The following is a 12,276-nucleotide window of genomic DNA, read 5'->3' as shown; positions in this document are numbered from 1 at the left end:
GCCCTTCCGCTCCACCTCCGAGAGACCACATCGATCCCATCTTTGCACCTCAAAGCCTGGCTCTTCGATAGACCCCTCCTTGATGGACTGGAACCTGCAGCCCTTCTTACCCCCAGTGCCTTGAGACCCTTATGGGTGAGTAGTCGTGCTTAACAAATGCCTGATTGATTGATTGACTATCAGCGGTCCAAGAAATCAGAGAGAGGCCCCCTCGACACTCTATACTGGTAAGGGACCCTGTGTCTGCGGTCCAAGACATCAGAGGGAGGCACCCTCGACACTCTATACTGGTAAGGGACCCTGTGCTTCTCAAAGTACTTGATTTCTGTCTCAGTGGCCAGAATATGTTATGTTATGTTAGCTTGTATAGCGCATGGCTACCCCAGCAAAGGGGCGTCCCAGCGCTTGCAGACATGCCTGAGGGCAAGGCAACCTAGCCCATAGAAGTGACGTGTAGCGCCTTTTTAGATACCATAGATAGAGGGGAACAACCAGGTTTTGATTTGTTTCCTGAAGGACAGGTAGTTCTTTGTGGCACGCACTGAACACTGACATGGGTAGATTTCCTTCACTTTCAAAATCAAAATGTTTTACCCAACCATACTTAGATGACAAGTGGCAGATCTCTGCACAGAGTGAAGCCCACTGTCTCACCCGTGCAGGTCAGTGTGGATCCAAGAGCCACTGAAACACCAGGCACTGCTGCTGGATATGTAGGGTCAGGTGGTGCCCGACTGCTCTCAAGTACCTACTGATCATAAAATATCGATCCTTTTCATACCCTGCTCAGATGTGCTGCCATCTGACCTAAACGATACACATCAGCTCCCCAGTTAGTGGGACTGCTTCGAAAGTAAATAAGCGACAGACGGGTTGGTATCCTTCTTGAAGCCAGGAAAAGTCAACCCAAGTCCAGGCAGAACTTCACGCGATGTAGAAATGTCCCTGTGCCGACTCAGAGAGTAACATCTCGGTTTCATAAACCACTTTCTTGCGCCTTTGGAAAAAGAAATGCTCGTTTGAGCCGACCATCCGATAAAAGTAAAATATGAACTCTTCAGCAGAATAGATATCAGATCAGCTAATATCTTAGCAAAGACCCTCGGTAGAGAACAAACCTCATGGTTCGTCTGCAAACTGGTAATGATGAGGAGCCGCGAAAACCTAATGCAACCTATGGCTACGCTGAATTCATCGGGAGGTGACCAACTTGTGTAGTGAAGCGGGTGTTCACATGGCAAGTGAACCTTTGCTACCTTGCCATAGTTTGACTTTTGTGGCCTATTCTGTGATTTTTCCCTAGTGAAATCAACAAAAGTATGAGTTACCTAGATGTGCTCCATGAAGTTACTGACATTCACCAAAAGATCTTAACGTTCTGCTCACCTGAGTATGTGTCGAAAGTGTACACCCCGCCGTACTGAAGGATTGACACTACCCACCCATACCGGGCGATGGGGTGCATGATGGTTGGAGGCAGAAGATCAAAGTCTCCGATGAGCAGGCCTTTTACTTGTATCTGTGTAAGATACCGACTCTCTGTACACTGTACTGAAAGAACACTATGTAGAGAGTGCGAGAAATCCCCAGTGGAAGATAGAGGCAACAACTAGATAATACTAGCGCACTATTTGTGGTATTGTGGGTGAGCAGTTAGGCTTATCAGAGGACAGTGTAAAGCATTTGTTCTACTCACAGAGGCAATGAGACACACTCAAGAAGAAATCCGAGACCAATTTTGTATAAATATATAACGATTATCTTTAATCAGTGCTTAATTTCTAAAAAGAAAATTGTGCCGGGCTCTCGACAAGAGGACACTACACCTTGCACCAACCATGGCCTCTGGCAATGACCACCAACACACTGCTAATCATCACACTGTTAAAAGTGCGACAATTCATACTATTCCAGGGCCCCAAAGCTGTGGCTGTAGGAATGGTTTGGGAGGCAAATACTAATCATTGAAACCAAATCCAAAACTTGGAAAAGGGACATGAAGAACCTTAACCCCTCTACCCTGCCTCCCCACATCGGCAATCTCCTCCTTCCCCCTTCAGGTGCCTCGGATGTTCAAACACTGATGGACCACTACCTTGACTCTATGAACACATTAGTCAATGAAGTCGCCCCACTTCAACTGAAGAGAGTCTCCACCAAAACTTCTAACCCCTGGTATGATGATAGACTCAATGACGACAGGCGTACTATGCGAATGGCAGAGCGCACCTGGAGATCGGACCCTTCAGCACTGCACCTCAAAAGGCTTAAGAACAAAAGAAACGCCTACTTCAGGAAAATAAAGCGCACAAAGGCGGACTTTTTCAGCCGTCAGTTGGATCAAGCAAAAAACAGGCCAAGAAAGCTGTTCGAACTAATCAAGACCCAAACAAAGACTCAACCCCTACAATCAAACAGCACAACAAGCGACACCCCACACTGTGAAGCCTTCTCTGCTTTCTTTAAGCTAAAGACTGACAACATAAGAAATGACCTCATCTTGGACGTAAGTCGATTCCCCAACAACACCAGAATGTCTTACACTCAACCTAAAAACAAGGCATCTTGGCTGCACTTCGATACCTACTCGGAAGAAGCAATCCGCAAACTGCTCTGCACCTTGAAGCCCTCTAATCACCTCACAGACCCTCTACCTGCTAATGCGGTAAAAGACTTCATCCCCTTGCTCCTCCCTCTCTGGACCAAAATCATCAACAGCTCCCTGCAACAAGGCCTCATTCCGGACTCCCTCAAGGTGGGGCAAGGGACGCCTATACTCAAGAAACCTACAGCTGATTCGTCTGACCTAAACAATTACCGGCCCATCACCAATATTCCCACCCTGGCCAAACTGCTGGAGAAATGTGTCCAACTCCAACTAACAAGGCACATTGACCAATTTGACCTCCTCAACTCTCATCAATCAGGCTTCCGAGCGAAACATAGCACGGAAACAGCTATGACACACATAATTGATGACGCCCTCCAAATTCTTGATCGCAATGAGTCCTGCCTCCTCATCCTTCTGGACCTCTCGTCAGCATTTGACACGGTCAAACATGAGAACTTGCTGGAGCTGCTAAGCACTAGAATGGGACTATCGGGAACGGTTCTCAAATGGTTTTCGTCCTTCCTGCACAACCGGACTCAGAAGTTCAAGATTGACAATGTGCTATCTTCACCTGTGCCTGCAGATCTAGGTGTTCCACAAGGATCCTCCCTCTCCCCCACATTGTTCAACCTCGTCATGGAACCGCTCGCCACCTTGCTCCAAGCTTCTAATGTCCAATTCCATATGTACGCCGACGACACACAACTGTACCTAAAGCTTCATTCCCCGGAAGATATCAAACATCTGAATTCCACGCTTATTAACACTCAATCTTGGCTAGCCGATAATCACCTCAAACTAAATGCTCTGAAAACTGAGTTCCTTCTCATCTCACCCCCGGCGAACATTTCAACCACCCAAACATGGCTCAACAACCTAACAGCACTCAATGTCCAACCCACCATCGTGGACTCAGCGAAATCCCTAGGCATCACACTGGACGCCAAGCTCAACATGCAGCAGCACGTTAGCAAAGCCACAAAAGGAGCTAATTTCCAAATCAACACACTGAGGAAAATTAAACCCTTCCTCGCTGCCGAAGACTTCCGAACTGCTGTACAAACTTTAGTCATCCCGCGCATAGACTACGGAATTGTGGCCCTCAGCGGACTCCCGCTATCCACAACAGCACCCTTAAGAGCCTCCCTGAACGCTGCCGCAAGACTCATTACTGGCTCAAGAAAACATTCGCACATATCCCCAGACTTAAAGTCTCTAAAATGGCTGCCTTTTGAAGCCAGAATACAACTAAAAATTGCAGTTATGACACACTCGGCCGTGCACAACAAGGCACCCAACTACCTCGCTCAAAAGTTGTCTATTTCAGGAGGTTCGAGATCCAATAGAAGCTCAAAAAATCTACTCCTGAAACCCCGTAGATTCCGGAAAGAGAAAACTTACAAGCGCTCCTTCTCAGGAATGGCACCCAGGATCTGGAATGCGCTCCCTCCTGAAACCAGGCTTATCTCCTCCACTGCACTCTTCAAGAAAGAGGTGAAAACCATCCTTCTGGCCAAGATCTCCTGAACGCTATAGGTGTTGGATCAGAGACCCTGCATTGCCTTGTGTCACTGCTCACCTGGCCTTTGGCACTATACCTCTACTTGAGGGAGACACTATTACGCTACTTTCTTACTACCGACCAATATATGATACACGTTGGGGCACTGATTCACCCTCCCGCTGCCCCCACTCTGTGCCCTCTCTATACTAAAACACTGTTATAAGCCTTCCACACACCCAAAGTGTACCTGAACACCTCTGTAGTGGGATCAATGTCTTATGCCGTCTTATATTTCTTGTTTACCTGTCTGTATATTGATATGTTTTATGTATGTTATTATTATCCTTCATGTTAGTGACTACTACATTGCTCCCATTACCTCTGTTCATTCCTACTGCCCCTACCCTGTCATTGTGAAGCGCTCTGATATCTGTAAGGATCTTGTTCGCGCTATATAAAACTTTGAATAAAATAAAATAAAATAAATTGAAAGTATAATTTGAATTAATAAACAGATATTGTTGTGCTCGTACCTAAATTTAACAAACACAACTACCGTGTGCCACACGGTCAGAGCCACGGTGCTGGCAAGCAGCCCCCTAAAAAGCCTCACCCCCTTTAAAGGACTTGATCTACAATCAGCTGCCTGTTTCCTAACCCTAACAAAGCGAGCCCCCCACTCCTGCTGTAGCATGCTTACGCTGCTTGCCTTTCACAGCTAGATGTACCCCTTAAAATGGCCTTCCTCACTCGCAAGCCCTCCAGCTCAACAGCCCAAACTACTTAGCAAAAAATGAAAAGTCCTTAGACGACCAGAGAATTTAAAAGCAGAAATAAACTCATACTTGTCACCCCCACTTCAGAAAAGGAGCTTCGCTACTCAGATTTGTCTCACGACAAAAACCGCAATCCAGCCTCTGCGCGTCAGGAACACGCCATCCGCCCTCATCTTCAAAAGAACTGCGGAAAAGCAAATACCTGAAGACATGACCCTGGTCCAGCTCATGTTACTGTGAAGATCAATCTATTTCCCTGACCAGGTACTCGCACCTTAAATGTAAAATGCACAAAACTGTACATTGTGGCCACAATTTACACACCGCACAGACACCCTGACCTCTTGAACCAGTCGTTCAAGGCACCGGTGTAAAGTGACACCAGCACCTGAGCTTTTCACCTACTATCAGTCACCTGATTTGTATTGATAGCGCCCTGAATTTATGCCCAACGTGAGACAACTATTAATGCATAAACAAATAAAGGGACTCACCTGAGGGACCACGGACACTTTCCATATCACTGTATAGGCAGTCGCTCTCTTCCTCCTCCTTTGTGCAAAATGAAGTCATCTCTTGCACTGTCATAAAAAAGATCATAAGTATATTACTACAACATATAGAAATATATGCACTACTCAATACAGGTACATTAAATATCCAATTTCCACGTTTATAAGGTGCACCGATTAAAATAGACATTTGATACAGCGGCTGCAAGATGAAGTTGGAGCTAATAAAATACACAAAAAAAGGCAAATACACTGATTTGTCCCACGCCAAAATGCATCTTAGTTTATAGTTTATATTATGGATACAAATATTTTCTTTGTTAATTTGCTTTGATGAAAAAATATATATTGGTTCATTCGATCTTAATAATGGAAATTCACTTGGTTTATACATATGCGCACGCCCTATCAGTTTGAGGTCGCAGCTACCTGTAGGTTCAGCTGTCTTCCTAGACGTAAGTAATGAACACTACACAACTGAATCCATAACACATTATACAGTGTCGTGTAATTCCCACTCTACAGTAGGAACTGGACGTTTGTGGAAAGAATAACTATTGGGCTGGTGCCAGACTCGTCCCAGGCACCCCCTCAAGATATCTCTTCCTATAGGCCAGCCAGCTCACAGTGCCAACATAAGTACCCCTAAACCAAGACAGGTAGCAAATGGTTCTGGCAACCACCGAACATGACAACCCTGATCCCCAGGAATTGTGGTAACAGATCTAGAACCCTTTTGATCAGTCACTCGATCTCTCTTTCTCTCAGAGAAAATATACAAGGAATAGACAGTGGAGTGTTTTCAATATTTATTGAACCGACATGATTCTTGTATAAAATATATGAGCGGCAATGATCAAAAGACAGAAGCAGATACAAATTATTAGAAGTATTAGGGCAGTGAACAGAGTAAAAAGTTCCCCCATCGCTCTAAAACTGTGTATATATGCAAGCATAAAAACCATACAGAAATCTGCCGCACTTCTACTAGGAGTCCCCGGACTTAAGTGTCTGGGGCGTGTGTATGTGTTCTGACAAGGACCCTATACTGGATGATCGAACCCCCGTTACCAGGAGGGAAGAAATGTAGGTCGCCGTCGTGGTCACAAACTGGATAACTCTCATGAGATATCCGAAGGCTGCTGGGCCGAAGCATCAGCATGTAGTTTCCGTGCAAATAACAGCAAAGTGCTCCTTTGTCAACACCGGAAACGGATGTTCATTTATACCAAAAGGCATCCTTGCCTCGGGCCGAGATCTTGGTCCGGCCGCCATTGTTTATGTGTTATAGATAGCTCTGTCGCCATATGTACGCAACAAATAATCACAGTTGCACAATGTATGTATAGACCTTGTACTTGTTTGAAGGTATCATGATAGTGTTCTTGCGAAACTGGTTTGTAAGCAAGTGTAGTTTCCTAGAAACTACTCCGCACTGTCACGGTTGCAAATGCGCGGTGAAAGTCATTGTTTGAGAATGAAGGCAACTTTAGGAAGAACCCTGTGTACATAGAGGGAAACACAGCCTTTTTTATAAGTCTAACGTGGACACACGACAATAGTACACATAGAAGGTACTTGGGATGTGTCTCCGACTGATGATGCTGATTCCCTAGCTCGGACTCCCTTTTGATGCATTAAGAAGAGGTTTACGGAACACCCCTGTTGGTGTTCCCCACTCTGGATGGTAAGTCGGTGTACCAGTACTATCTGAGACGTAAGGGAGGTCTGTTGGGGATGGTCAGGAGTGACCCTGTTATACAACATGGCACTCAAGTGAGTACCCTTAGGGCCCACACAAAGGTGAGTCCCACACCCCTAGGGCCACACACAAAGGTGAGTACAGTACACTTAGGGGCCACACACAAATGTGAGTCCCACACCCTTAGGGGCCACACACAAAGGTGAGTCCCACACCCTTAGGGGCCACACACAAAAGGTGAGTACTATACTCTTAGGGGCCGACGCACAAAGGTGAGTACCGTACCTTTAAGGGTCCCATCATAGCAAACATTACATGTTATCAGAAGTAAGAACCAGATACTCCTGCCAGCTCACTAAAATTCCAAGAAAATCCTCTTTAGTCTGACTTTCAAGAGGTTGAGAAGACGAGCAGTCAAGGCTTACTCCAGTAGAGCAGTGTAGGTTCAGAGACGTAAGATGCCCACAACAGCGAGCCCTTGCTATGTTTTTATTTAAAGTAGAAGTCAGTGGTTAACTGTATGGTTCACCGGTGTACTAACACTAAATTTAGACCTACAGTAAACAACTGTTGCACTCAAAATTTCATGCAGGGGCAATCTGACTCCTCTGGTTACAGAGGGGGAATTACACGCAATAGCGACACACGGGAAAACACATACATTGAAGAACGCCGCCTAGGTGAGCATCGGTGCTGCGCAGGTGAGCATCGGGCTGCGCAGGTGAGCATCGGGCTGCGCAGGTGAGCATCGGTGCTGCGCAGGTGAGCATCGGTGCTGCGCAGGTGAGCATCGGGCTGCGCAGGTGAGCATCGGTGCTGCGCAGGTGAGCATCAGGGCTGAGCAGGTGAGCATCGGGGCTGCGCAGGTGAGTATCGGGGCTGCGCAGGTGATTCCTCTGTCCTCAGTCTTACTGTTTTATGTTAAGATTGCGCTATGAACTCTAAGATGTAGCACATCAATTGACAAAGGGTTTTGAACATTGGGTTCTGGATGTTTAGACGCGGTCGCACTCTCGACTGAGTGTTAAAGGCTCAAGTCCCAAAGCTCCAATAGTGCGAATCTACCTGAAGCCACTCCTACTCTGTTCTCAAATTCAAGACCTGGCATAACTAATCGTTGGGTTGAGGAGTGACCGCTGCAATACATTTATAATCCTAATCCCAGGCCGTGTTTATACGTTGAGGTTCTGAAAGGCTCCTTTAAAATCTCCCAGGAATCCCACCACTGTCTGGACAAACACGAGCGTCACAAGGGGAAACATCAGTCAAACCCTCCAGTGGATCTCAGCTGCTCACTGAGTGTCTTAAAGCTGTGTCTCCAGAGGAGCTTTTCCACACTGCGGCAGAGGCTGGGGGTGGAGACAAGCCCTAGTCACGTGCTCGTCATGACTGATGAGGCTTTAGCACTGGTTCTTCTACCCCACCTATAATGTTGCTGCACTGTACCCTTTCTTGGAATAATGCCAGGACACTTATTTGTGGGTATAAGGGGTTTTATTCCACTTATAACAATATATAACTTATCATTCCTCAGGAGCGCCGGATGGGGCTAGTTTCGCGCCCGAGATCGGCGCGCCAATGCTAAACATGGCCGCCGCCGGATATCCGCCCCACGTCACTGCCGGGGCTCGCGCCACTAGACCGCAACACCACATCTCCCCCTTTTACACTTTATAACACAACAGTCTTAGTTGCTCTCCATGTTGAACTCTTCAAACCTCTTGGGTAGCATAATCCTTCTGCCCCTTCGAGTCTGCACGTCTTGTTGGGTATTTGTGGGCAACAGTCTCGACTCTACTGGGCTGGGCCCAGCTTCACTACTGTCGCTCTTTCCTTCTCGATCCTCTTCTTTCCCCCGTCTCACAGGTGTCCAGGGTCCTGGTACTTCTTCGCTCTCTCTCATCCACGGCGATTCTCTTTGGGTGGTTATTTCCCCACTGCCCACCGGGCTCCGGGTTGGACCTTCTGGTCGTGGTGTACTTCCCCTTTTCTCCTGCACCACATCCCAGTTCTCCACTCGATTGCATTTCGCCATGCGGTCATGCGACCAGACCTTTCCGTCGCTGAGTTACGCAGACCTGGAGTACGATTCTACGACTTGGAGGGGGGGTGTGAATTTGCTGTCCTCTTTCTTCCTTTGGAAGGGTTGTTTTACTCTCACCCATTCTCCCTTTTCCAGGCTGGCCTCTTGGGTGTTGCGTCTTTTATTGTACTGTTCCGTATATATTTGCTGGGCTTTCTCCATGTTCTTGCGGACCACCGCCGGTGACCAGTGACTCTGTACGGTGAGGCGCTTCCATGCGACATTGTCCTTGGTGAATGGTTCACGCCCTCTTAGTATCCTGAACGGGCTGTATCCCGTAGCTGTCGGTGTTATGCGGTATGCCCATATCAATCTTTTCAGCTCCCTCTCCCAGTCTTTCCCTTGACTGATGGCTGCTTGGATGGAGCCTATGATCACCCGGTTAAATCTCTCCGCCAGTCCATTGCAGGCCGGGTGATAAACAGGAGTGTGTCTGACTACAATGCCATTACGTTCCATGAACATAGCCCATCTGTTTGATGCAAATTGGGGTCCATTGTCACTTAGAATCCCTTTGGGGATTCCTTCCCTTATGAAGACGTCAGTGAGGAACGTTAGCACCGTCTCCGTTTCAGTGTCTTCCGTTATGTTTATTTGGGCCATTTCGAGTATCGGTCTATTAGCACCGTGATGTACTTCTGTGTCCCTTGGAAGTCCAGGACGGGCCCTAGAATGTCAATGGCTAACTCCTCCCATGGATTCTCCGGGTATTCATGTTTGCCAAGGGGAGGGCGTAAAAGCCTCTGTGTCATGTCAGCACTGCTGCAATGTTCGCATGCCCTGACATATCTCTCAATCTGTTTGTCCATTCCCGGCCACCAATAGTCTTCCTTCAACCTCCATTTTGTTTTGACAATGCCTTGGTGCCCTTCGTGTCCTATGTCCAGGAGTCGTTCAGTCAGGGATTTAGGTGGTATCACTTTTTCACCTCTCAAGAGGAAGCAGGGGTTGTCCCCAATCGACAATTCATCCCGAACTTCCCAATGCTGCTTCAATTCTTCATCTAACATCCGTTTGTCTGGCCACCCCGCCGCCACATATGACTTTATGGCGTCAAGCTTTTCGTCCTTGGTATAATCCGCTTCCCACTCCTGGATGCTTATGGCCCTTTCTGGGTCGGCGGTTGTCGCTATTACGAAATCTTCCCACTCATTTCTACTTTGTGCCTCTGCACTTTCCTTTGCAGCTGCACAACTCAAAAAGTCAGCCACTTTATTTTTGTGCCAAGGCAGGTACTCCACATCATATACATAGTCAAGTATTCTTAAGGTCATCTTCGCAATCCTTGGGGTTGCGCGCTCGTGGCCGCTCGACGTAAGTACTTTTATCAGCGGTTTGTGGTCAGTACGCAACGTGAACCTTCCTCCCCACAGGAACTGCCGGAATCTCTCCATTGCCCAAACGGCCGCCAGCATCTCCTTCTCGACTACACTGAACTTTTGTTCGTTGGGAGCCAATGCTCGCGACGCGAAACTAATCGTCGTAGTCGTGCCTTCTTTAGACTGTTGCGTGAGCACGGCACCCAATCCACGGTCACTGGCATCTGTGGTCAGTATGGTGGTAGCCTCCTGGTCGAATCCGTGTATGGGTACTGCTTCACAGATGCTCCGTTTCATCTCCTCAAACTCCCTCTGTTCGTCTTCAGCCCACCGGAATGCAGTCTTGCCCTTCAGTATCTGTCACATATGGTGTGTTTTGGACGCGAAGTGTGGTACGAACTTTCCGTAGAACTCTGCCATTCCTAGGAAGGTTCTTATGTCCTCTTTACATTCCAGGGTGGGGCGTCTTTGATGGCACTCACATTCGCTGCCTTGGGTTCAATGCCCCTATCGCTTATCTCGTGTCCCAAATATGTGACTTTGTTCACGCCAAACTTACATTTCTCCCACTGGGCAGTGAGGCCATTTTGCATCAGGGTGGTGAGCACTTCTCTTAACTTCTTATCATGGTCCTCTCGCGATGTTTCCATTACCAAGATGTCGTCTTGGAAATATTGGATGCCATCCATCTTGTGGAAAAGTCGATACATCAATTTTTGAAACACTGCCGCTGCGGAGAGCAGGCCGAACGGCATTCTCAGGAATTTGTAACACCCGACGGGCGTGATAAATGATGTTAAGTGGTTGCAAGATCGGTGTAGCTCGATCTGGTGGTAGGCCAAAGAGAGGTCAATTGTGGAGAACAATTTCACTCCTTTGGTCTTAGCCAGCATCTCGTTTATTTTTGGGAGTGGGAATTTGTCCACCACTATGCATTTGTTGAGCTCGCGGAGGTCTACACATAACCTCACCTTCCCGTTCGGCTTCTGTGCCACCACCAACGGCGCCAACCACTCCGCGCTGCCAATCGCTTCTATCACACCGTTCTGTTCCAACCTCTGCAGTTCCTCTTGTACGGCTGTTCTGATTCTGAACAGAATGTTGCACACTTTATGACTTTTGGGTTGTGCTCCTTCTTTCAGGCAAATCTTGTGCGTGAACTTCGTCAAGCGACCAATGATGCTTTTGAATACTCCTGGGAATTCCTCCTTCCAGCTTTCCGCTTCATGCTTTCCGGCTTGTTCCGTGACAATTACTTGCGTGCGCCCGCCTGGGTGTAGCTTTATTCCGAGGGCTCCTTGATCCTTCCGACCCAACACGGATGGCCCCTTCTCAGCTACATATAATTTTCCTCCGGTCGATCTGTCCTTGAAGGTAATGTCAAGGGACAATACCCCACCATGAGAATGGGGTCCCCGGTGTACGTTACGGGGTGAATATCTGACGGCAAGAGCTGACGTCCGATTCTGGGAGCGAAATCTTTCTCCCATACGCTCCTCTAGATGATCGTATACGGTGATCCTGAGTCTGCTATCATAGTCGTCTGCACCCCGCCTATTTCCATCTCACATTTTGGTTTCTTGTCCGTGGCACTATCGATACCCAATATCTGATCATCTATCATCAGAATCTCATCACCTTCGCTTTCGTCCGCGTCTTCGTTCTCCTGGTTCGCCTCTTGCGCCACGTACTTGACTTCGTTTCTGGACTGTTTTCTCCTGCACACTTTCTCGTAGTGCCTTATGAGACCACAGAACGAGCACTTTGCT

General features: G+C 47.6%; 1 protein-coding gene across 3 annotated transcripts in view; it reads right to left on the bottom strand.

Annotated features, from left to right (window-relative positions):
* LOC144782519 (zinc finger protein 212-like) overlaps positions 1 to 12,276 on the bottom strand; it is a 128,951-nt gene that overhangs the window by 74,491 nt on the left and 42,184 nt on the right. For all 3 annotated transcript variants that reach the window (XM_078661926.1, XM_078661925.1, XM_078661924.1), the window contains one exon: positions 5,386 to 5,472. In XM_078661926.1, the coding sequence (XP_078518052.1) occupies positions 5,386 to 5,472 (87 nt within the window). The remainder of the gene's footprint in view (positions 1 to 5,385; positions 5,473 to 12,276) is intronic.

Source organism: Lissotriton helveticus, chromosome 9 (assembly GCF_964261635.1).
Source record: "Lissotriton helveticus chromosome 9, aLisHel1.1, whole genome shotgun sequence".
Taxonomy (NCBI): Eukaryota; Metazoa; Chordata; class Amphibia; order Caudata; family Salamandridae; genus Lissotriton; species Lissotriton helveticus.
The sequence above is the reverse complement of the archived record's forward strand: the minus strand, read 5'-3'. Positions and strand labels throughout refer to the sequence as shown.